Genomic DNA, 24,375 nt, shown 5'->3' on the forward strand with positions numbered 1-24,375 from the left:
TTCCTTTGTCACCTGTCACCTTTTGATCAGATTTGAAGAATGCATCTTTGTTACTGTGATCCAGCATTTGAATATTTAGTCAAACATTTACATTTCAGAATGGTCCGACTTGTTGGTCTGGTCTGTTTATTTGCACATTGTTGCTGCTATAGTTATTGCTTTGTTTTTGTTTTTATGTAAAGCACTCTCAACTACCTTTGTACGATATTGTGCTATACAAATACATTAAATTGAATTGATGCCATTTGTAATATATTTATACACAACATAATTACCACACTATCAGTTAGTCTTATACTGTATATAAGAGGAATTTAGCTGGCTTATGATGCATCCTAAACTACAGTGACCATTTTCTGCATTACTTGTACAAGACACAGCTTATTTTACCTCCTGATATTTCTTATATTTTTTCCTCTAAAACAATAATGTAAATAAGAGAAGTGAGATATACATTTTCTGAGTTATTTTCAATATGACCATTTTTTCATTCTTTGTTACTTCTAAATGATTGTAGGTCTGCCAGGACATATGTGACTAACAACTTCAAAAAGCAAACTAATTATAACTCAAGATAAATTTCAATGATCCGTACACACACAGAAGTTAACGAACATATTTTAATGAAACCATTGTACCAAGTGTACACAAGATATTTAAGCCACACGAACACAATGGTATCTGGACTTCCTGCAAGTGACCCAGCAGGACAGTAATCTGTAAACAACATTTTTTCACAAAGATTGTGATACTTCAAAAGTTAAAGCCATAAAGTATATTTAGACCTAATTTTAAGTTTACACATATGGAGGAAAAATGATCTGAGCCACTGTGCGCATGTGCATAATGTGTCCCACAAGACAACTGAAGACATGGTTTGAGGCAGAAAGTTTGGTTTCGGGCTGACAGCTTGTCGCAGAGGCAGTCTTTAAGTCAGTCAGTGGATCGGTGGCTGCACCATGTTGTTGACCCTGATGAATGAGGATTGGTGATAGCGGTGGCGAGAGGCAAAGTCAGCGTTTTCCTCTGTGAGCTGCTTGGTTTTCAGCCCAACCCCAGACAGAGAGGGGGTGACTACGATCTCATCCTGAGGAGATCCGTTCCTCCTGACAGATGGAGAAAAGGGTTTCAGGAGACAGCGTGACATGGGAAATTACTAAATGGAAATCTTATCTTACATTCTATGACTTAGTAATACTAGAATGAATAGATGACAAGTATGACATTTTACTTTCATTTCAGTCCGTGATTTATCAATGATCAAGACAGATAATTTAGTATCAAAGTGTTTTATGATGAATGACATTTAAATGTATTATTTATCCATCACTTATTCCAATGAACTGACTCATGATTGATCATTTTGGACCATAACAACCACACAATACCTGCAGATGCTATTCAATGTTGATTTGAGCCATGTGAAAAAGCTGAATCGAGCTGCAATACCTGCAAATAAATCAAAATACAAACATTCATCTGGAGAAATTAGCTCAAAGAGTTCATTTCATTACTGGCTGCAGAAACCCCAAAACTCCTCCAATATTTTAAGTTGCAACAGTGCACAGAAGTGTAGTAACAGAGGGGGAAAAGCATTGCTTCAACACTTGCAGATATTGTGCTGTAAAATGTCGTAAGTCAGACAGCTGAGGCACGCTGTGCTGTGGTGAGTTTATTGCACAGGTGCTGGGTGTCTCATCTAGCCATTCTAGAAATCCTAAGCCGCCACAACAGCTGCCAGCCTGCCAGAAGTGAAACTCCCATAAATGTGCAAGAGTACAGTTCACCCTTTTTTAATCCTTAAAAAGGGTGAACTGCAAATCAAGAGGTCTTTTGTTGGACATAATATAAAAGGATCTAATAACCCAAGATAAATGCAGAAGGGAATATTACTTTAGGTCAGATAAAAGGAATTACTTACAGACCACTCCCATTATAAAAGGCCTCAAATTAAACAAGTTTATGGAATTACCTTGTAATCGTGCCACAAAAATAACACCAGGCATAGAGAACCCGTTTCCTCCTTTCAGCAGAGTAAACCAATCAAATACATATCATATGTTCATTAACATCGTTTGATTTATAGAATATAAAATGCAATGCATGAATGGTGATAAGCAATTTCCTGCTCACTAAAAGACCTTGCAATTCCAGAAGACTCCTCTGTGCATATCATGGCAAAGAACAGTAAGCCTTGTTTTTACAGTTTGTTAGTAAAATGCATTTTTTTCAATTTTTCAAGGATTTACCTAACTAGAATTACTGCCTCATAGTTGTCAGCTTACATCCATATCTGTCCAAAAAGTAATCACTTTGTAAGGTCACAATGACCTTGACCTCTGATCACTATGTTATAATCAGTTCAACCTTAAGTCCAAGTGGACATGTGCTCCAAATGTTACTACAGCATTCCATCACTTGGATTTTTCATTTTGTAATGCATATATTCTTTATACGTGGGACTGTCCTGTCCAAGCCAAGACCTTTGGTGACCCTGACAGGACATGACCATGGAGCCAAGCTAAGTGCGTCTGAACAGGAAATGAACCGTTGGAAATCACCTATCGGCAGTCCAGGACTTGTTTTGCCGATGTAGAAGAAGAGCAGCAAGGCAAAGACTATGTTTGCTAATGCATAAGCCCACTGAATGACAAACATAATCAATATGGAGCTCATTGCCTGAAAGAAAAAAATAATCATTACATGATGTAAATAGTATCTGAAATCAAATCATTAGAACAGTAAATAATGTAGAGCATGAAATGTGTTGCCTACCCCGATAAGAGCAGCCCAGTGGTTGCAGAACTTTGCATGCAATGAATCCTTCATGGGTTTGATCTCAAAGCGTTGGTGCTCGGCTTTACCTCCAACACCTGAGAGTCAAAATAAAGGGTCAGGTTACAAAAAAAAGAAAGGAAGGTACAAACAACTTTTATGATCTCTTCTCCTAGTCTAGTGTTTGATGGTTGGAGCTGATCACCTGCGCTGTGATTGTGAGGGTCAGCAGATGAATTCTGCTCAGCATGGTTAATTTTTAAGCAGCATTTGACTTGTGGTTCTTCTCCAGCCATGGGCTCTGTGGGTCCACACTGCACCTCGGCTTCCTCTCCTTTCTCTTCCGAGAACATATTGCTGTTCAGGTCCAAACCAAAGCTGTCCATTAGCTTCTGCTTTGTGGTGACATTAGCTTTTCTGCCCTCGTATTGACTGCTGAGCTCTGGCATGTAGGAGGTCTTCTCAGACCCAGCATCAACAGCTGACACAGGGGGAAAGATCTGGTCCATGTCCTTGGTGAACTCCAACAGAGTGCCTTTACCCTGCGGACTCTCGCCTCCACTCCCATAGCTTGGAAGATTGGCCTCAATCAGAAGCTGAGAGCTCTGCCTGGTTGACCCACGCTGGTTTCGTTTGGCCAGGACGAGAGTTTCCCTCTTCTCTTTAGCCTGCAGCTGGAGGTTCATGGCCACACTGAAGAAGGAGTAGTCGATGAAGCTGTAGGTGAGCAGGAAGTTTATGGTGACGATGGGGGCCAGCACATTAACCTGACCGATGAAAATGAAGGCCATGGTAAGCAGGCTGGTCAGAAAGATAGCTGCCACTGGAGTCTTGTTTGGGCCTTTCTGTTAAAGAGGGAGATAGTGTCACAAAATTGCAGTCTAATGAAAAAAACGGAATAACCAAAACTGGTGATTTTTTTTTATTTTCTTCCGATTATAACCATAATCATAACTAATTAGCCATCGGAAAAAATGCATTGTTACAAAGCTGAAATCAGTCCTGTTTTTAATTAACTCATTGAGTTGATGTTTTGGAGATACTTGGGTTTCACACGAGGGTGGTACCATGTGAAAAAATGCATAAAGTCAACACAGTGAGGCTGGGACAAAGAACATTGTCTCATTACTCCCCGATTCAGATACTGTAGCTTTGCAACCATGTACCCCCCAAAACAGTCACTTGTGGACAGGAAGGAGAAACAGCCATCGACAGGGAGTGATGAAATAAAACGGAACTTAACAGTTATATTCAAGTAATATAACACCAAACTAGTAGAAATTAGCAATTATTTTAACATGTGGTTTGATAACCAGCCTGCTTTCACTCCCCAGGTCCTGTCACACAGTTTAAGGAGCACTGCTGTGTGCCTGGCGAGCCTCCAGAGCACACAGCGGAGCTGGGCCCTGCCCGTCGCCCTTCCTGCGTTTGTTCTGAAGCTTTGATTTGGGCCAAGATGTCTAGGGCCTCATTCCAGCCCGCTGAGAGAGGTCAGACACTGCTGCTGGGGTGGACGGGGTCAGGACGTCGACGTGACTGTGTGTGCGTGAACTGTTGTGTAGCAGCAGTGAGTCGTAACTCTTTGCTGTAATGCAGGCAGTCAACTCATTTCTATGAAGTGAAGTCCACACTCTATAGTTAGGCAGTCCTGTCACTGTTTCCTGATGAGTTCACCCACCACCACACCGCCTTGTGCATCCACACACACACACACACACACACACACACACACACACACACACACACACACACACACACACACACACACACACACACACACACACACACACACACACACACACACACACACACACACACACACACACACACACACACACACACACACACACACACACACACACACACACACACACACACACACACACACACACACACACACACACACACTTGGTTGAGGTAAAGCTAATTTGGAACTATTTTTGTACAGCATTACTGATTATTTTCATTATGGATTAATTTATTGATTACTCCATTGATACATTAGTTTGTAAAAATTCTGAAAAACCTATCACAATTACCGAGGGCCTAAAGTGATACTTTCACAGTGCTTGTTTGGTCCGACTAATAGTACAAATGTAAAAAATTGTTTAAAAAAAAATCCTTTCAAGCTGGAACCATGAAATGTTGTGCTGTTGTTGCGTGAAGAAATCTGAAATGATTATTAAAATAGATATTTGTCCATTTGAATAGGTTTCGTGAGTAAAACCACAATATTTCCAGTGTTAATATGATTTACCCAATAGTTGAGCAATATTTAAAAATGTAATTATACAATGTTTTTTTTAGTCAGATACTTTCATTTGCGTCCCTTTTTATGCAGACAAGTCCAGAGTGAGTAATAAATACTTAGTGACGTGGTTATTGCACTTTGCTCAGTTCATGGCTTTCTATGGTTTTTCTAGGTCAACATTTACTAATGTGCATGTCTCAGTGTTAGTGGAGACAAGTTATAATTTTTCCTCTAACTCAAAGTACTCATGTTTCACTGAGCTTTTGACGGTTCACAATGGTTTGACATGGTCTTGATCAACAGAAGCAGATGTTACTCGGTTGTCATGGAGACAGATTTGTCAACATGGGAACTCAGAAGCCATTTTTGTTTTAATCCAAAATACTTTGAAGAACTTGTCATCCATGATGGATTAAAAGGTAAACATCCAAGTTTAGCAGAATGCAGTTGAAAACAGCAAAAGGCCAGTAAGTGGACCGATAGCGATTGTTTTGTCAAATTACTATTCATAAACTGAACTTTGATGATTAACTTATGGTGTTTAATAAAAACATGTAGGAATAAATCTTTCATAAGCTTTACACCATGCTTTACTTTTGAGAGAAGCTGCTTCCCACATACTTTATGAATGGATCTAAGCTGGGAGAATCTCACTAGCTAGAATAACTGAATGCAGAGACGTAGAAAGGGCATTTGTGAGTTTGTCTAAAAATGACAATAAACCAAAATAGTCATAATTATGAACAGGAAATTGAATTACCCCTCTGGTCTTATGTTTGACTCTAATGCATTAAAGATTCTCCTGGCCTATCGTGTGTGCAAACAGGTGCAAAAGTAGGTGCTACTTAGTTGGCTCATCTCTTTACTGCCAGCACATAAGTACCTTAAAATGTTATTGTTACAATTTAAATAATCATTGTGAGGTATTATTTAATTTGGGTCAGCTAATGATCATTCTGAAAACAAGTGAACTCGCCAGTGCATAAACACACACCCTCACCAAATAAACTGTACATCATGGTGAATATAGCTAATATTTGTTCAGTATACTGTTAAAGTGCAGACATCCCTCCCTTTCTGGCTCCATCCACCCACCCCTCTTCCCAGGAAGGCCAGCGCAGGGATGACCCTCTCTTGGGCAATGCACTGGAGGATCCTGGGTGCTCCGTACAGGCCGCCCATGCAGGAAGCCAGAGAGGAGATGTAGAGGCCCAGCAGAAAGAGGAAGCCCACCAAGGAGACCTGGAGGAAGAGGGAAAACAAACACAGGGTGGAAGAGGATGGGGTGGGGTTGAGCGCACACAACAGCTACACCCAGTTCAGTTCCGCTGCAGCCAGCACCTTATAAAAACAATGAGAACTAACCACACATGGAAGACCAAGAGTCAACAAGTGGTTAAAGCAAAAACAAATATATTTATATGAGCAGTGATACTACATTATTTGTACATTGTAGTCCACACTGTCATAGCTGGGTAATGAGACAGACACAGTAGTTTTCATATATTTGAACCCAAGATCGATATACAACTAAAAAATCAGTAATGGTTCCTCCATCTCAAAACTGAGGCAGTCAGAACCTGAACTAACCATACCACATGAACAAAGTGAGCCATGATGGGGAATCCCCCCACCTCAAACCTTCTGTTCAGAGGGCCGCTCTAACAGGGCAGGATGGAAACAGAGACGGGAGTTTACCTTTTCTGCTATTAAGAAGTCATAGTGCAGAGCTTCTCTGGTGCAGATGGCCCCCAGAAGGAAGACAAAGACCAGATACAGGAACCACCTGTGGGTCACCAACAGTACACCACACAGGATTATTACAACTGCTGCTTTATCACTATTAATAGAGGCATGTGTCATCACAGCTCTACAAGTGAGTGTGTGACAAGGCCATGCTGGGAACATGGGTTTGTTTGTTCTCTCCAATGAAGGTGGAAAAGGTTGCCCTTTTGATAGAAGATACCACAAAATGATCTGAGAGCATCACAAAAGTAAAATCAAAACCTTGGCAAGTACCATTTTGGATGATTCATAGCTTGAGGGAGAGACCCCAAAGTAGTTTATTTTAAAACTATCCTTGGAGCAGGCCATGTGGTTTAGATAGAACTTTGGAAGGTAAGAATTACATTTTTGACATGTTGGTACAACAACCTAATTTTGCAAGCATGCTCAGTCTGTATAATCTTTTAGTATTTCCGTGTGCGTACTTTTAAAGCAGTCCCGCGTTTGTTGTCTTTATTACAGGTCAGTCTGTGGACTTTTACTGTGGTCCCGTGTAGTGTTTTCTTATTTTACAATATTGTTGTGTGCGTGTGTTTGTTGAGATATCGTCATACGAAGTAAAGACGGCTGCCAGCGTTCCCCCAGGGATGTTGTGTTCAGGCCGCTGGAGGTCTGAGCTCATGTTGAAGCCGGCCATCACCCCTAAACACACACACACACACACACACACACACAGTTATTTGCAATTTTTTTTTCCACACAATATTAGATCCAGAGATGTTGGGAGCCACCTCACCTGTAGCAGCAGGGAAGAAGACCCCAAAGACTGTGAAGAAGGTTTCTCCCGGGGTGTAATCTGGCATTGTGTTGCTGCTGAGCAGCCCAGCTGAATAACCTATGAAACCATTTTCTGAGAGAGGAGACAACAACAATAACACAAGTCACATTAGTTCTGAACCTTATGCCAGGATTACCAGCATGTTTTCACTGAATAAATCAGTCATATGTTTTGCTTCTGGAAAAAGTTATATAGTGCTCGAGTGCAGGATGCTTGCTGTAATGCTACACGCAAACCTGCCTTAAAGCTATAACTGTGGTTTTCATTTGCTTGTTGTAAACACATCAAGTCTGAACCAGGGGATTTTTTCCTACTACATACTATAGGTTTGAAACATTGTTATTAATCAGTTATTGAGGTTTTCATTAACAATACTTGGTTAAATGATGCTGGTGGCCAAAACAATATTCTTATTTAACTTGTTATATTCCTCAAAATGTATGAGAGTTACATTATGCCTTTCTTTAACCCCAACAAATTACATAAATAAGAGACTGCAGTCTAAAGTCATGATATCCAGTTCAGTCTGGGTCAGTTTGTTGAAAGTGCAGGGGAAGAGATTGTGCTGTATCGGTAAGGGCCATTTAAACAACACAGCCTGAAGGACAGGCCTATGCTACAACACCGGACATTTCCCCCTTGGTTATCTTGCGATGGGAAAGAATGTGTTCTCTCAGATTAATGACATGTTTATCCAAAAGGAAGTCCCCACCCTTTTCAGAAGCTCAGCAGCTTCCAAGTTCGAGCAAGGAATGAGAGTGAGCGAGACAGAGTGAGAGAAAAGAGAGAGTGAGAGAGTGAGAATAAAAAAATGTCTCTACTTTTGTTTTCGACAAAAGCCCAAACCATTAGGGCTGGATTGACAAGTTATTCCAAAGTATGTTCTGGATGGGAACTTAGGGAGGCGGAAAAAACTGACATCAAATTGGATTAGGTGCCCAAACTTTTGTTCACTCTGTGACCCTGTGAGACCGCCCTCTATCCAAACAATCATAACAGATCCAGGGCAGTCAGTGTCTGCACCATGGACTCCCCACCCATATTAAAACATGCCCTCCAATCCAATGCCTGACTCTGTGCTCAATTGAGGTTGTTTGTAAACCATTTCTATGAGCACAGAATCCTTTCTGAGTGTTTGATCTTAAGAACTGTGGACAAAAATGACAAACAAATGTCTTTCAAGGAAAACCTTTGTGCAAGTTTTCCATACTTTGGTGTAACTGCATATCCACATTAATCATACTATGCTCCTATATAAAAAATGCATTGTCAGATTTACTGGATTGGGAGCCTAGACACAAAAAAAAGAATTGCTATTGGGCCTAAGTACAGTGCTCCCTTACATTTTGCATAGTGAGTCAGAAACTTTTTTTTTTAATACAAGTTGATGTATGGTATTTTAATCAAATACAAACAGCATACATGCTAAACATCAGCGTGTTAAAAGTTTGATTATAGGCATGTTAGCATGCAGATGTTAAACACTGCTGGGCCTAAGTACAGCCTGAATGTGTAGTTGTAAACTCAGTCTCATTGACTAAAGAACAGCTCTCATCAAGCTACAGTAGTTAGTTATACGATGGATGGTTCTTAATATCTTATCTCATTTCATACGACTTGTTGAAATCAACTGTAAAGGGATGTGGGTAGACCTTAAACAAAATATAATAATCACTCGCTTTATAGAGGCTTACAAAGTAAAACTTGTTTTGGATAAAGCTGTGGCGAAAGCATTCATATTACAGTATTATATTGCTCGAAGAACAAGTGTATAGGTAGAGTGGGGTTCCTTTCTGAACTCAGCATTCCTCTGATACAGACTGGAATGTGTAGTCAGATTACATGAGGGTCTGAGGCCTCTCTCCAGTCTGACTGACCTCTTACTCTCCCACACTAACCAGTATAAACGGCTGTGCATGGAGAACAGGGCAGGCTGTGATGTTACAGAGGTGGGACAGGACCCACTGGGATGATTGAGAACTATATATTATAGTGTGGATCACAGGAAGAGATGATGTAGCGGTCTCTGGAGCAGCAGGCCTCAGATCTCAGTTCCGGCCTTCCCTCTTTGTCATTTTCCAAAAATGTGGGTGAGTCTGGTTAACACCCTAAACCCCAGACCCAAGCAGCACATTATGGCATCCTGTTCTGTGGGGAATAGGCTTATATTAAAAAGGGATGGGGTATGAGTGTCAGATTGTTTTTTTAATCTTTGCACCACAATCATGCGGTTGAATTGTTGATAGCTGAAGAGACAATATGTTCGCAGTGTTACTGACCAAAATAAATAATTGACTACACAAAGACATGAATTCCTCCCATCGGGGATGATAAAGCACCGTTCTGAGCTACCTTACATGTTGCAGCTATGCAGCGTCTAAATGATACTTTCCACAGTACCGCAGGAAGAATATATCATAATCAGTCACTTAACAGATACTTAAGGCCGGGGAAATGAGGACGCTTAGTCAGAGTGTTCATGCCCGGATGTAAGAACACACTAAATACTTCTACTCATACTGTCAGCAGCACGTTGTAGACATTAAGATAGTGGCTGAGCGTGTGTTTTAACTGAATAATGTAGATGTCAACTAGATAAATATATGACTTTACCATCTCAGAAATACCAAAGCTTTTGGGATTTTACCTGTAGATGCACTTTACAATAAACTTTACTGTTTGATTTGGACCAACACCCCAGTGAGTCTTACCATTCAAAAATCTTTGTTGTTGAGGTAACATCAAAATCAGGGGAAATCTAATCACTGAAACTTAGCATAATAACATAAAGTATAATCATCATTATAATATAAAGTATAATCATAGTATAATTACACTATATTATAGTATAATCAAAATTAGTATAATCATATCATTATTATTATTATGAAACAGATACTGATTGTTGCATATTCAATGTTGCAATAAATACACAATGAATTAGAATAAGACAGCAACTAACAATTATTGTCTTGACTTTTGTGTAGTTTATAATAGTAGTAAAAATAAATTAAATAGAAAATGCTCAAGATGAGATCTTCAAACATCTTATGTTTGTCAGACTCAACCCCAACACTTAAAGATGTTCAGTTTACAATGATATAAACAAGCATGTGCTCAAGTTAGAGAAGCTGGAACGAAACAATGTATGGCCTTTTGACGAGAAGAATACCTGAAACCATTAAGCTATTAACCGACTAATCATTAAATCAAAATGTTACCATTTCAGATCAAGAATACTGACAGTTCAATGTCCTGTTTTGTATTACATGACAAGCAAACCGGCAGCAAGCCAATATCCCATTATAGCTTTCATATAGTAGGCTAGGTCACTTGGCTGACCTGACATAATTAGCTATGGCAGTTTCCCAAAGTGTAAATATCAAACTTTGACCATGTTTCTTTGCCGGTGACTCCTTTCCTTCTGGATGTGCCTCAGCGTTCACTCAGTGCAGGCTAATCTGGGCTGTTTCAACAAGCTAGTGGACCTGCTGGAACTCTGCCAACCATGAGATCACCACCAAAACACACACAGAAGCTCTTAATTGGAAAAACCTGGAGTAGCCATTACGGGTGGTTCTCCAACAGTTCTTTAGAACTGTAAAGCGGCCTCTGCCTACTGTAATATAAAGAAGGTAGGAAGTTGGGAGCGGTGGACAAGTACAGGTTAAGCCGTTAGGGCAAGGTGGAATTAGATCCGTTTAGGTTTTTGACACTGGGGTGTGAGAAGTTGTAAAGCTTAATCTTGCAAAAACTATCCACAGCTGGTCACAGGCACTACGAGTTCCTTGTGGTTTGCTGGGGAAATAAAGCAATTACACTATGTGATTTACTGAAGATGTATTTCTCATAGTGTACATGTTAAAAGTGTTTTCTGTTCATGCAAGATACAAAGGTGTTTTGTGCCTTGTATGTCCTGTTCACATAAAGACTGGAACACTTTTATCCTCCCACTGGACAGGACGTTGATAATCAGTGAGAACAGGAAATGTGGGGAAGGACTTCCTGACTGCCAGCAAAAGAATACAATCTACTCAAAAAAAGGCAACATTTCCTAACCACAAAATAGAAATCTTCTAGATAAACACACTGGCAGTCTCAGACTTGGGTTGAGCCACGAGAAAACTGCATTTTACAGTTTCTTCTTTTTTTCTAAGTTTCTAACTAACCCTAACTTGTATTGTATATATTGTTGTATTTGTTGCTTTATGGACTCATGAGTCTGGAATAAAATAAATCAATAAATAAATAAATAAATATATATATATATATATATATATATATATATATATATATATATATATATATATATATATATATCCCGACTCACACCTGAGGGCAAAGAAAGTTCTCATTGGAGAAAAAAAAAAGTGTACAATCTTTAGAATGCTGGACCAATACTGACAGTAAGTAGTACTACAGCTACATCTACTGGCCTGAACAGGTCACAGATACACTCATGTCCGTAGTTACCAAACCTTCTCAGTCCACTTTGAAAGTCATACTAAATTTCATGCACCCCTCCCTTGAATTTCTAATCAAGCAGGAACAATGGTGTGAAATCTACTAACAAAAGAAGCTCAGGTATAAGCAGGTTTAGCAATCCAGTTTGTTATTATGGCAGGAAAACACATGTGGAACTAATAATGTTAACGAGGGCTGCAGTCCAGCATTAACTGCCATGCACTGCAGCAATTAACTTATTGATTACACCTGTGTTCCAAAATGTCAAATTGCGGGTTGTCTGTCATACTCAGAATTTCTGTAGTAATGCTTAAAAAAAATATCATAAAAATGGTGTGAACATTATGTGGGCTTGCCACAGAGCTTTTTTTGATGGAAAAAACAATGGACAAATGGATGGAAATAAACCTATGGCTTTTAGTCGAGGGAACCAGTGCGATGCGTTTACAGAACGTCCGTGAACCAGATTATTGCAACGCTTCCGGAGAGTTCACAGCTTTACACTTTATAGTTTACCTAGTTTCCACATAAGATGGCCAAGAATTCACTGGACATTGTTTTTCTGATGATCGCTGGACGTTGTTTTCGGAGGGTTCACAGAACCTTTGTGGAAAGTTGTTATAGTGTTCACAGATTGCTTGTGTGATCCATGCGGTGGATCTTCAGTGTCAATCGGTCTCTCCAAGGCAGTCTTAACCCTTCATATACTGTATATTCATGACCCCCAGCCCTACCTGGATCAAGGTGTGTGAAGGTGCCAATGACAAAGTCCAGCGTGGAGACAGCCAGCACGGCCAGCAGCAGCAGCTGGAGTCGGACTATCCACTTGACACCGGCCAGGTTGATTCCAAGCAGTGCCAGCAGCACCGCTGCCGATATGCCACGCACCCCCCACTGGCTCTGTAGACCGAGCAGCTCCGCCACCGACTCAGAGAAACCTGTGATGTACATGGCTCCAGCTACGCACTGTAAGGTTGGATGCAGCATGAGAGGGAAGTCAACATGTAAAGGATCGTCCTTCAAAAATCAACCGCACTAAAAGTCAGGATTTGTTTTTCACCTGTCCAAATACATAAAGCAGGCCCACGGTGCCCCCGACCCTGCCACCCAGGACGATGGAGATCATGGAGTAGATTCCTCCACTCCCAAAACCGCACTGCTCACACACACCAATCCCTGACATTACCGTCACTAAGGCAACCAGCACAACCAAGGAGACAAGCAACATCCCGAGCAGCACCCCTGTGTTCCCCTGGATGATGATGCGAGACAAGATGACATAAAATATTAATCCCATATGCAAGTAGGTGTACATCGGCAGCTGTAAATTGTATATTTTATTATGATGTACAGCTTGTACTATACTGTCAGCGGGCCAAGACCTTCTATGCTGCTTAATGCTTTGTATGTAATTCACTAGACAATTTGTACATCCTGTAAACATGCTTATATATTTTTCACCTATATTTATTCTGTTTACTCGTCTCCACATGTTTCTTGTCTTTGTTTATCTCAGTATGTTAAAGAAATAGTCAACCTTTTGGTTGAACTATGGGCTCCTGTGTTCAGACTGTTGGCTAATGTGTTTGAACGTCACAGAATTTTTTTTTACTCCAATCTTAATTTGTTTGACGGTTTCAAATCCCCATAATTCTATTTGGTGAAATCAGGCCCATTAAACCAGGGAAAACATACACTGTTTTGCCTAAGTAATGAGATGCTTCTCACTTTCATTTAAGAAACTCTCCCACATGGCAAACTATGTTTTAGCTGTCAAGTTATATCCAAACCAATTTAGCAACTAAGATCATATGGTCTTTGTATCCGTGTCCTGTGATGACACATGCCCATTAAAGTGTTCAGGATCAACTGGGGAGACAGGGTTAATGATGGTTGCAGATAAAAATTAAAATGCAAAGCTTCAACATAACTTGAAGGAGATACCCTAAGCCTAACTTGTGTGAAGCACACCAGTCATGTGGCTATAAAAGTGAAAATAAACAATAATAAGTAAAGGAGGAAATTGGAGGAGCTGGGGTTGCTCCATTTGACAAAAACGTCCCACATTTCACCAATTCATATTCAAACAAAGTCATCTGAACCTCAGGCCAAAGATTGTTACAGCATTCAGCTGACCGGGAGCACAAGCTCCATCACTAGATGAAGCTTGAGGAACAATGACCTTGAGCATGCATTGGACACACACAGAGGCGGCATGGATTTTGGTTAAGATTTAGATTGATTTAAATCTTTACCATCTGTTATTTTGTCTCTTTAATAAAGAGATGTCTTCAAATGTTTGGCTTCTCTATTAATGCACATAAAGGCACATGCAAACATAGTAAGACTGCAGTCTTTCTCTCAGTGTCACTTAATATTTACAAAGTAAAAGAGAAAGGGGAAATGGCACTGAAAGCAACACAGTGCATACTAACCACCAGGTAGCCGGTGCGCAAAAACAGCACCACACCAAAGATGTTGATCATGCAGGTGGTGAAAACTCCATCCCAGGTACCAAAGAGCACCGGCTCCCACACAAACAGTTTGATCCTCCACCACGGCTGGCTGGGCTGCTGGCAGCCCTGGTCAAAGACACACGATACGTGAAAGTTACTGGCTGATAACTCGACATCAACATTCACTTTGAGGAGCGAACGCCGTACCTGTGCATCTTCATGAAACAAATCATGGACATGTGTGTTTGTGTCGGTGTCAGCAACTCCCTCCTTCAACAGCGTTGCCACATCTCCCTCCTGGTCACAGGTGTGCAAATTCCAAGCTATTGACAGGGTTTCCATCATGACCTACAAATGTAAACAGTGGGTTAGCAGCCACACCTCCTAAGGTGGGCCCATTTGCTCATAGATTGAATATAAGGCAAGATATTCAGTTTAGGATTTGAATTCATCAGCAGGCCTAGATGGGGTCGTGTTGAAAGGGACCGTTTTGGTTCCGCCCACTCCGGTTAAACAACAGGTGCAGCACGAGGACACACGGATGTAGCAGGGTGCGCCCCTCCAGCTGCGGCTGGATAGACGTCAACGATGAGCCACCAAGTTACGAGCTTAGACAATAAATTAGTCAAGGCCGCTCGCGGTTTACACGAAGTTACACTAATTATTAGCGTCAAACAACCGTGAACAGATTTTGACAACTGTTTTACATAACTTGTAAATTACTTTTCGTCGCTGTCCTGTTTAAAGTTTGCCAAACCTCATTAAAACTGTTCAATCTGATGTTTCCAGGTGGCGAAAGTAAAATATGCGCCAGTAACCCGTCTGACCTAAGCAAACGGCACCTCAATTAAATTATACTTACTTTTATTCCTAAATTGACAAACAAATTGGCAAACAAAAGTAACTGAACAGCTTCTAGCACACGCTGAGCCTACCTTCCACAGAGTCCCGTGTCATTGCATGATGAGAAGAAACAAATAAATACAAAAGAAGAGAAGAATATTCAGCTATCAAAGAGACAAATCAGTTCATCGTTGTGGTCCAGACTCCGGTCGGTCTGAACACTGCCGGCTGCTCCTGCTGTTGACAACCTTCCAGGGAGTGATCCTGTGTTAGCTTTGGCGAGCCCTTTAGTATGTTGACTAATCATTCACACGGAGAACTGCAGGTAGCAGTCTTATCTTTTTTTATTTGTGGAATTATTTTCCGAAAACTTGATTGGACATTTTTCTGGGCCATGAGGCTGTTTGTAGGCCCATAGGATGTTATGACTATTCATCCACGTTTACAATCCTAAAGTATATTTGTGGATTAAAACATCAGAATATGTGATGCAAATGGTACTTTCTTTAGTTCCACCTTCTATGTGAGGAGTTGCTGCTTTTCTGTCATATGATTGTTAACATTTGATCTTTGAGTTTGGGACTTTAGGGACATGAAATTGTGGTGAAAATGTTTACAATTTCATGATATTTCATACTTTTGGCAAATAAATGCTGAGCATCCCCCTGTAAAGCAGCTGAATAGCCTTTGGATATCAGAAAAGATTCAAGGTCAAATACTGTGAATTTATTTTATTTATAAGAACATGACACACAACAATCAAAACAACAATTTAATAAGATTGTTTACAAATAAAAAAAAAATCTAATCATATGGGTTACTTGATGGAAAATAATCAGCTAATGTTGCAGCTTTGCACATTATTCATAAAACAAGTTCACTCGACCCAACAAGTAAGAGATCATGCAAATAAACCTTACTGTCTAACTTAAGCTCAACTTTACAGTGAAGCAGTCGGGCTTCCTCGTCAAGTTCTTAAAAGTATGAAAATGCCAAACGTCAAAGGAGGAGTATCCTATCGGCAATTAAAAGATCTTGACACAAATGACTTTTACAGAGATAAATGAGGGTAGCAATAGTGACTGCATATGATATACTGTACATATCAGTGCCTTAAATGACAGGTTTCAAAAATAGTTTATATCAAAATTCAATAATTCTTTTTACACAAAACATTTTCTCTAGCGTATACAAGGACACTTATGGCCAGCTAACTGACAATAGTTCATTAAAAGGAAAGAATACCATAGTACTGCTGATACAACTCATGAACCTCCCCCTCAGTTCTGCATTTTAAATTACTCGATTGAATTTAAAACTTCTCAATGAACAATTCACGGGAGACAATTTACCAAAACAGATTGACTCATCTGCACTGTGCTTTCAATAACGGCTGACAATGAAATGGGTAGCTCGTGAAATATTTCAATCACAACACTTATTTTGTGTTATACTCCACCCAAAAGGTATTTTAACTGACATGAATTCAAGCTGACCACAGCTGTTGAGGACAAATACTTGATAATAATAAAAAAAAGACAGATTTCAGGTTGAGTATTACTTCAAAACCAAACGAACATCTTCTGGGGGTGGGGATTTCATTACCAACAGTTTTATACAGTAAATCCCATCATAATGCACAATCAACTGCATTAACTTACAAAAGAATAATCAAAATTCAACAGTTAACCTGTCATAAATGAAAAGTGTAAATCTTCTTCTGATAACAGAGGTGATATATATCTATATATATAGAGATATATATATATATCTCTCAGAGAGAGAGATATATATACACACACAAACCTCAGCAAGTGAAATGGATTCATTGTCGAGTGTAATAAATGCTGGAAAACTGACAAAAAGTGTCTCTTGCACAAGCCTGGTCTCTCTATTGACACAAAGATGTGAGAGATCTTCTCTGAACATACAAATATTTAATGTATTTACAGCAGGATATCTTCTATACATTATAGTGGGAATGTTCAATGAGGAAAAATAAAGCATTTGATGATTAACGCAGGTGCTGTCTGTCCCTGATTGTCCGGAGAAGTGTAACAAGAGGGAGTTTAACATTGATTATCAAACCTAATCTGACGGTGCATATAAAAACAGTGTTTTACACAATAGCACCTAAAACATCACACATACATGTGCACACGGAATACAATCAACAGCGTGATGAAGCCCAGATGAGACCTTACTCAAACGCAGGCCTGGACAAATGTGGCTTACTATTGAATTCTAGCAAATAGTGATCAAAATTAGAAGTCTGAAACATGATTCTGTATTCACATACTGCACAGACAATGACAATGCTGTGTCCTTCCAACCACAGATAATAGTTTTGAGAATTAAACTATATGTTATTTCTGCTCAAATTAAAAAAATAATAAAATATGATGCGCAAAATTAAATAACGCTCTCAGATCTCAACGTATTACAGACTGAATAGGTTGATAGCTTATGTGTTTGTTGTTAGTGTGCAAGTGGAATTAGTAACCTTAGAGCTCGGACTAAGAAAAAATGGAAATACCTAAACGGGAATGAGTAAAGAAAAGCCAGGAAGAAAACAAAGAAGAAAAAAAAGGCACATTTGCAAAAACTAATAAAGTGGAAAAACTAAGCACCCCATTTACATGTGTACTGTATTTCATAATATAGCCTTAATACAACTTTGAGTTTCAATCAAAACAAGTGGGTCTAATCACATTGTTGTCTCCCCAAAAGCCATGCATCTTCCACAAAGAACAATCAAAAGTATTATAAAACTGCAGCTCCTAATGCTGCATCATAAGTGACGAAAGCAACGAGCGTCGCCTCCAATGTTCAAATCTGTAAGTACACACTACATTCCCTGTAGTGAAAGATTGTGCAAATTGTGCAAAAATTAAGCACAATCCTCATAAGTAATTTCATTACAACTGACTTATACTGCTGAAGGAAAATAATAATGACTCCGCAACCATTACACGAATGCAACAATTTGATGCCTAAATCTAAATCCTAATTTTTCTTTTCTGCCTATGCTGCACTAGAGTCACAGAAGTACGTGCCAATACATTCATCCACAAAGGAAATACATTAAATTGAATAATTCATTCGATTTTGAATTTAAGAGAACTATTTGTATATTTCTTTGGGCCATCACAACCAACAAAATTAAGCTTCATTTGCACATGGAAGATAAACTACATTCCATATCAGAGGAATATAATCAGTTTCCTGTCGCATTCACTACACATTTCTTAAGGACACACTAATCTCAGGTGACAGTAAAGTGACTTAAAGTGAAGAATCAGTTATGATCTAATCATGGTGTCCTTTCAGTAGACAATTTAACAGGAGTGACAAAGCTGGAATAATAAGGTTCTAGGAGTGGACTTAAATATAACCAGATAAACAGCAAGGGGAGGTAGCTACGAGCAAAAAGGCATATATAAATAGGGCCTATGTTTCAATAAGTGGAAATATTGCATTAAGCAGCACGAGTGACTTGATAATTTTAAAGGGCAAACTGATTGACAAAACATTAAACATAAATTATGTGGCAACAGTATGAGAAAATATTCACGTTATGTCTTGCATTAAACTTTGGTCACTTAATCTCTCAATCTACATTCTGGGGTAAGAAATATATCCATGCACAATTACAATTTGTTGCTTGTTTTTAGAGGGAATGCCAATTATGATGATATACATGTTCAGTATTTCCATTTTATGAGGTTGCAAAAAAAGAAAAGTTAATTATTTTCATTAAACAAAATGCTTTGAGAGACCACATAGTTGCAATGTGACTTGTTTTGGCAAAACAGGAAATGTGAGATAAAGTGCCGCTGAAATTATTAACAGACATTAATTTTTCACCCCTCCCTTCAGCCAAAGGTTTCACTGGAGGAAACATCAGGGGAGGAGTTCAGTTGAGACCTGGTCTCACTGACTCTGACCGAGGGGAACTCTGAGAAGTCTGTGCTGTGTCCTCGAAGACTTAATTGTCCATTGGCAACAGTAAAAAGCGAGGAGGATCCAGATCTTGACGTCTGGAAATTAGATTTGAAGTTCTGATCAAAGGAGCTTATTTGAAAAGTCTGCAATATGCCTTGTGAAGAATCTGTCTTTTTGGAGGGCGAGACTTGTTCCAGGAAGTCCTCCTCAGCTGGGGACACAGTGGAGGGAGGGGTGGTCTCATCACCTGAAAATGAAAATGAGTGCTGGGAGTCCCCGACCAGTAATCCAAAGTTAGGTTTCTCTAGCGGAGAGCTTATCCCTGATTTGAACCTGCTGGGGGAAGGAAACTGTTTATCGGTGGAGAACAGAGGTTGTCCAGCTAAGGTGGGGTTTTCGGAGACCAAGCTGAGGCTCTGGCTGGTCAGGTAGCTGTCGTTCTGGCTGGTCCTCTCCAATGCTTGCTGGAGAAACTTGGAGTATTCTTGCAAGAGGCTGACCTTCTCAGTAGCGGGCTGAGCCGGGGCACTGGAGGCTCCGAGACTCTCAACAGGGCTGCTGTCTGAAACATTAGAGGAATTGATGGATATGCTTGATGTCACCTCAGTGTCAGCCACGCTGAAAGAAATGTCTGATTGCCCGTTGGCTTTGTTAGAGTAATGATCCAACAGCGTCTGAAGAACCTCATCTGGCAACACACTCTTGTCATGTGTCGTTTTAATCTCTGTGTTGATTGGCTGGGGCTCCAGAATGGTGGCAGGCACCGTTTCGTCAATAACTGCTGACACCACAGTTTGTGTCACAGGCGGTTGAGACGAAATGCTGCTCATATTCAGGCCATAATGCCGACTGTTGTTGGCCATTGCCGCCTGAAGATACCGCTTCTTTTTGAGAAACTGCATGGCGTCGTCGTAGTTTGTGCTGCTAGCTGCTGGCTTTGTTGGTCCTCCTTGAAGAGACTCGAGTTCAGTGTTGCTTTCTACTTCTAAAAGGCCTTGCTTGTCCACGATTTCAAAGGTGTAATGTGTGACCTTCGTATTTTCCTCAAAGGAAGACGAAGTGGACAGGCAGGGAGGAGTTTGTTCACTGGACTGTTTGAGACTCCTCTTGGGGACTTTCTTCAGGACTAGTTTGGGAGGAGTCGTGTCTTCTGATGACACGTCACCCTCTGGGTGTTGGCTCGCCGTTTCTTCCGGAAGTTCCCCAGAGTAATCTGCAATCACGTACTCATGTTTGACTTTGGAGGACATAGCATAGAGAGGTAGACCTTCAATTTTATTCGGTCTTTGCTCGTCCTTTTCCTCCGTTTCGACGACAGTGACAGCGTGCCCATCCGTTTTAGCATTGGTAGAAGCTCCAGAACTCTTGTCTGCACACTTTTGCCGCTTTTTCTTGGGCAGTGAACACTCTTTGGCAATAAAGGGGAGGCCCGAAGAATCTGCTTCACGCAATGGCCCAACTTTACCAGCTGCCTTGTTGCTTTTTCTCTCTCTGTTTTCGTGACACATTCGCCTGTGCTTTAAAACCCGGTCTGTTCTGGAGAAGTACTGTCGACAGAAGATAAAAACATACATCATAGTGCTACTAAAAAAGACACAAAGGAGATAAACCTCATGTGAGGAAATGTAGACACTTTGGTTGATGTGTCTTTTTTTTTTCTGTGCAACTCGTTTACATACTGGGTTAACGATACAGAGCCACTGGCTAGCATTCTCATTAGTTCACTCTGTACGTTCCGTGTTCACATCATGCAGTCCAGCACTTAAAATTGGATGCTTATTCTAACATATATTCAATTGTCATGTTGCTTCCAAGTGCAATAATTTACGAGCAAATAAAAACAGAGCCTACTTGGTGACAGTAGTCACATTGGTAAGGCTTCTCGCCACTGTGAGTCCTCTTGTGTCTCTCCATGTGGTACTTCTGGATGAACCTCATCCCACACTCATCACAGCGAAAAGGCTTCTCACCTAAACAAAAAACACAAAAAAGGAAGAGAGAAAAAGACTCACTTTAGACTGAAATTAAACCAAAGTGCATACCAATTGCATGTATTCTTCACTCACCAGTGTGGATCTTCTCGTGTCTCTGGAGGAGATATTTCTGAATGAAGCGCATATCACACTGGCTGCACTGAAACGGCTTCTCACCTGGAGTTTGAGTAATAAAGATCAGTATAAGATTGACACTATATAGTTACTGTATTTCATATTATTAATTTAGCATTGCCCTTTTTTCCCTAAACTTTAAAGACATGCTATCTAATTTCAAAGCAACAAATGAATATGATGTTTTTTTAAAACCCGACGAAATAATTCATACCAGTGTGAATGAAGACATGCCTCTGCAAATGGTAGTTGGTTCTGAATGCAGCATTACAGTGAATGCAGACGTGACACTTGGGGGTTTGTATGCCCAATGATTCATCATCATTGATGTTGAGAATCTGCCACAGCAAAATTAACAAAGAAATTAGTATTTGATTTATTCTTACAGTTGTCATGATGGAAAACTGTCATACAGATGCAGATCCAGATTTGATTTCTGAGATAAAATAAACTGGCACCTTAGCTGGTGAACGTTGTTTCCTCTTTTTCTTCTTTGGACAAACAATCAGGTCCTTAACTGCTTTTTTGTCCTTCTTCATCTGGACCGCTGTCTCAGACGGCTTCAGTTCTTGCTTGATGCTCAACTGTAAAACATAGGAAAGACATTTAACAAGGCACATGACCTACTTTAAAGCCCACTCATTCTTCTGGAAGCTTATCACGGTCAGGCAGGTGCAGTTTGGCAAGTAGAGGATGAACCAATGGGAAGGGACCTCACTTCAGAGCAGCTTCTCCTCTACAATTTAAAAGGTGATATATACATTATATGAGCCGAGCGCATTTCTATTGCATCTAAACAGATCTCAACATGGCGACGGTTGAGCAGGGGGCTCGCAGCTAACGATACTAACAGTGCAAACAACGGCAACAGTGCTGACGGAGCTAACAGTGTTTTCCTGAAGGGGGAACAGGAAATTGGTTTGTACACTTCCGTGATATTGCCATTCATTGGGTTGGCGCTGTCAGCTGTAACTGTCGTATGAGCGCAGTGCAGAGCGACGGCCTTGAGCTAACCAGTGGAGCACGCTCACAGGCACGAACACAACTAAAAAAGGCACATGCGGCCGGCGCATGTCAACGCTACAAAGAGAAGCAGCGACTTCATTCTCTGCTCTTGTCTTTACATTGTAAACAGTTATTTGCTGCCATATTAGTTATACAACATCAACATTGTAATAAACAGGAACTAAGCTACCCTAGGCCTGATTCTGTGGATTGGTTTGGGTTATCCTCGATGTTTATTGTCTTTGAAATTCACATGTACTGTATCTTTATTCCTTTGTAATACAAAATATTTAAAAAGCACAAACATTTCAGCTAATGCTTTTATTGCTGTGAAGGCTCCTGACTTTTTTACTCCAGGTGCAAACCAGGTACACAAAGGCAGTGAGGCGATCCCTCTCAACGACATATTATCCTTAATGTTTAAGAAGGTTATTTTCAGTGATGTACTGTGGTGTGGGGGGACGGACAGACAAGCTTTCCACTTCTAGTATTTGTGTAATACACTTAGATCACTGTCCTTAAAATGTTTCTTTGGCATTATTTTGCAAAGCGACTCTAAACCAGTTCACGAGTGTTCAGCAGTAAAAGGGTTTCATATATACCAGTGACTTTTTGAGTGTTGAGGGAACTAATGTCACAAACATTGCATGGGATGACATGAATAAGACTCACTATCATGACATGGACACCATAAATACAGTATCCACACAAATAATCGTATTAATGCACGATCTACTTCTTAACTGGCATGAACTCACTGGCATATGAAGCAAGCAGGGCAACTTATTGTTGAGTTTTAGGGGGAAATGCACTCCCACCTCGCCTCCTCCCTCCTCCTCTTCTCCTCCTCCTCCTCTACCATTCTTTGTCATCTCCTCCTGCATCATCAGCTGCTCTGGAGGGACCAGGTCGTGTGTGACTAGTGAGCTCCCAGTCAAGTCCTCATCTTCATCTTCATCTTCATCGTCCTCAGCCAACAGTGGGTGGTTTGCCAGTGATCGTTCCCCCAGTGTCATCACCACCAGTCCTCCTCCATTGCCAAGCCCAACTCTTCCTCCTCCATCTATTCCTCCGCTGCTGCATTTCAGCAGCATACCCTCCTCCAACTTGTCCTCAGTGTTCATCTTACATAGAGTAGTTATTAGGTCTGTGAAAAGATAGAAATAGGCAGATGACTAAATACATGCTAAATACCAAACATACAACATACTAAGTGCAAGTTTGTTTTGCTTACTTGACATTATGATGAAGAGGAAGTGAAGTCACACAGAAGTGAAACAAGTAATCCGTAAACTTGTGATCTACATAGTTAAATTGTGATGTTTACTTACTATTGAAAAAGGTAACCCCCCCCCCCCCCCCCCAATTCCTGGCACCAACTTATGTTGGTGATGAACAAGTCAACAACACTAGCTATAGCTTGGTTAGGATGAGTTTGCCCAACCTGATGAAGCTGGTATTTAATATACTGTACTGTTGCTATAAATATGATGTATATTCTAGTCTCAGTCGCTTACATTCAACCATGTCTTAAAACCTAATACCCCACAATGTGGCCTTCTATCTTACAAAACATTCACACTTTTGATCCAACTCTATTGCACAGTATCACTCTTCTCAGTAATGTGTCAACGTTGGTATCTGGCTCAGCTGTTGTTTCTGTGATCTCATCCTAACGTTACAAAATGTACAATACAGCTCGACAGGTTGAACATACATTTAAATAATGGTGTTCTTAGCCTGAGTCTTAAAGTGTCAAGTAGTTCGTAAAGATGAACGTTTATGTTAATTTACTTAGGACTAAGGTAGTTTTTTTTAAGGGAAAAAAACAAACATTTCTTTCAAATCGTAATCTACGTTGACAACCTGGTATTTTCAGAACCGAAAGCTTGTCGTTAGTTAGAAAACTAGCTGCACGTTTATTCGCTGCATCATTACTCCGGTGTTGCCCTCACTTGGAGTTAC

General features: G+C 40.3%; 2 protein-coding genes across 10 annotated transcripts in view; both read right to left on the reverse strand.

The window, feature by feature from the left end:
* Positions 1-602: 602 nt before the first annotated feature.
* Positions 603-15,612, reverse strand: slc12a8 (solute carrier family 12 member 8). Of its 5 annotated transcripts, XM_034560798.1 has the most exons (14): positions 15,445-15,612; positions 14,717-14,857; positions 14,489-14,635; positions 13,114-13,305; positions 12,788-13,019; positions 7,548-7,661; positions 7,366-7,453; positions 6,725-6,812; positions 6,122-6,268; positions 2,981-3,620; positions 2,776-2,873; positions 2,562-2,679; positions 1,389-1,449; positions 603-1,106 (listed from the first exon to the last, which is right to left on the reverse strand). In XM_034560798.1, exons 2-14 carry the CDS (start codon positions 14,852-14,854, stop codon positions 938-940), a joined length of 2,232 nt encoding a protein of 743 aa, XP_034416689.1. In that variant the 5' UTR covers positions 14,855-14,857; positions 15,445-15,612; the 3' UTR covers positions 603-937. The 5 variants fall into 5 exon arrangements, with proteins under 5 accessions (XP_034416689.1, XP_034416690.1, XP_034416691.1 ...); XM_034560799.1 differs by lacking the exon at positions 14,489-14,635 and having other exon boundaries at positions 624-1,106; positions 15,445-15,597; XM_034560800.1 differs by lacking the exon at positions 13,114-13,305 and having other exon boundaries at positions 624-1,106; positions 15,445-15,597.
* A 1,657-nt stretch (positions 15,613-17,269) lies between these two features.
* Positions 17,270-24,375, reverse strand: part of znf148 (zinc finger protein 148) — an 8,569-nt gene continuing 1,463 nt past the window's right edge. For 3 of the 5 annotated variants that reach the window (XM_034561862.1, XM_034561859.1, XM_034561860.1), the window contains exons 2-7: positions 23,169-23,557; positions 21,864-21,989; positions 21,620-21,743; positions 21,364-21,447; positions 21,149-21,267; positions 17,270-20,844 (exon numbers count right to left, since the gene is read on the reverse strand). In XM_034561862.1, coding sequence (XP_034417753.1) covers positions 19,228-20,844; positions 21,149-21,267; positions 21,364-21,447; positions 21,620-21,743; positions 21,864-21,989; positions 23,169-23,534 — 2,436 coding nt within the window. In that variant the 5' untranslated portion in view covers positions 23,535-23,557 and the 3' untranslated portion in view covers positions 17,270-19,227. Of the gene's footprint in view, positions 20,845-21,148; positions 21,268-21,363; positions 21,448-21,619; positions 21,744-21,863; positions 21,990-23,168; positions 23,558-23,644 lie in introns of all 5 variants that reach the window. The other 2 variants (XM_034561861.1, XM_034561858.1) reach the window with 2 other exon arrangements.

Source organism: Cyclopterus lumpus, chromosome 21 (assembly GCF_009769545.1).
Source record: "Cyclopterus lumpus isolate fCycLum1 chromosome 21, fCycLum1.pri, whole genome shotgun sequence".
NCBI lineage: Eukaryota > Metazoa > Chordata > Actinopteri > Perciformes > Cyclopteridae > Cyclopterus > Cyclopterus lumpus.